The sequence below is a fragment of the Nicotiana attenuata genome, chromosome 8, assembly GCF_001879085.1.
Source record: "Nicotiana attenuata strain UT chromosome 8, NIATTr2, whole genome shotgun sequence".
Lineage (NCBI taxonomy): Eukaryota > Viridiplantae > Streptophyta > Magnoliopsida > Solanales > Solanaceae > Nicotiana > Nicotiana attenuata.
In genome coordinates, this window is record NC_031996.1 from 43,484,614 (window position 1) to 43,486,441 (window position 1,828).

At 40.9% G+C, this 1,828-nt stretch overlaps 1 protein-coding gene across 1 annotated transcript; it reads left to right on the plus strand.

Moving 5' to 3' along the window:
• Positions 281 to 1,102, plus strand: LOC109231711. The gene is made up of 2 exons (XM_019397350.1): positions 281 to 665; positions 837 to 1,102. Exons 1-2 carry the CDS (start codon positions 281 to 283, stop codon positions 1,100 to 1,102), a joined length of 651 nt encoding a protein of 216 aa, XP_019252895.1.

Consider the following 1,828-nt stretch of genomic DNA (forward strand, 5'->3'; position numbering starts at 1 on the left):
TCATTCTTAGGAATTTTCTTGCTATTGTTAAAACTCAATTTGGCAAGTCTGTTAAAATGTTCAGGTCAGATAATGGGAGTGAGTTTTTCAATACTCACTATAGCGAACTGTTTCAGCTACATGGGATCTTACACCAAAGTTCATTTCCTTACACACCTCAGCAGAATGGGGTAGTAGAAAGAAGACACAGATACATTTTGGAGATTGCAAGGGCTATCAGATTCCAGGGTCATCTACAAGCTAGCTTTTGGGGTTGAGTTAGGCCCAAGGTCCATTTATCATGGTATCAGAGCCAGCTGTGTATATTATCAATAGAGTGCCATCCACTGTGCTTGGTAACAAGTCACCTTTTGAATTGTTGTATCACAGACAGCTTTCTCAATCTCATTTAAGGATCATAGGGTGCTTATGCTTTGCTTCATTATTGCCTAAAACTGATAAGTTTGGGCCTCGAACTGTGAAGTGTGTGCTATTGGGGTATGCAGCACTCCAGAAAGGATATAAACTTCATGACCTTGAGCACAATGTATATTTCATCAGCAGAGATGTAACCTTCTTTGAAGATGCTTTTCCTTTCCAGAATCCAAAGGAGGGAACTGACCAATCCTTCCTAGATGATTTGAATATGAGAACACTCTATGATCATAGTACTGCAGATCATGAGTGTTATCCACATTCTACATAAGCTCCTGCTACAGATTCATCCATTGTTCCTACTCCAGAGAGTTCCCCAGTGCTCAACTCAGATCATGGACATTAAGAGACTTCTCTAACCCATTCAATATCCACTTCAATCCCTCCGACATCAAATCCCCCAATTTCTGTGCCAACTACAGTTCCAGAATTGAGTATACCACCTGTTGAGGTTGCTAGAAAGTCAAGCAGAACTTCTAAACCTCCCATTTGGCTCAAGGATTATGTAACAGCTGACAAAGGTACACAAAGTAACAGTTGCAGATATCCAATAGCTGCTGTCATAGGCTATGATCAACTGTCACCCAAGTATCAAAGTTACTTATCTCAATTCTCTTCAGAACAGGAACCTAATAGCTACTATGAAGCTGCAAAGGATAAGAGGTGGATTGAGGCTATGCAGGCATAAATAAAGGCACTTGAGGATAACAAAACGTGGGAGATAGTACCACTGCCTCCTGGGAAGAGAGCTATAGGGTGCAATTGGGTACAAAATCAAGTACAACGCGATTGGAGAGGTTGAGAGGTTTAAGGCACAACTTGTAGCCAAAGGATATAATCAGAAGGAGGGGTTGGATTACCAGGAAACCTTTTCACCAGTAGTGACAATGGTGACAGTCAGGAGTGTGATTGCCTTAGCTGCTGCCAAGCATTGGACCATCCATCAAATGGATGTGTACAATGCTTTTCTTCAAGGTGATTTAGCTGAAGAGGTATTCATGTGTATTCCACTTGGTTTTGTGGGATGTAACAACAAATCACTAGTATGTAAATTGCATAAGTCACTCTATGGACTCAAGCAATCATCTCGGCAATGGAATATCAAACTCACTGCAGCACTACTTGCATCAGGATTTCAACAAAGCCATCTAGACTATTCCTTATTCACCAAAAAATCTTCAGGGCAGCTTATGGTGGTTATTGTGTATGTAGATGATCTCATCATCACTGGAGATAGCTTGGAGCTGATACAGGAGACTAAATCACAGTTGCAGGATAGCTTCGAAATCAAAGATTTGGGAGTGCTAAAGTATTTACTGGGAATTGAATTTGCCAGAAATAAAGAAGGGATCTGGATGCATCAAAGGAAGTATAGCCTGGAGTTAATTGATGATCTGGGCTTATCAGGTTCTAA

Excerpts from the sequence above, each read along its gene's own strand:
- LOC109231711 (XM_019397350.1), top strand. The coding sequence starts at position 281 with ATGGTATCAGAGCCAGCTGTGTATATTATCAATAGAGTGCCATCCACT. Across the intron at positions 666-836 it reads TAGTACTGCAGATCATGAGT|TTCCAGAATTGAGTATACCA; the intron begins GTTATCCACATT and ends TGCCAACTACAG.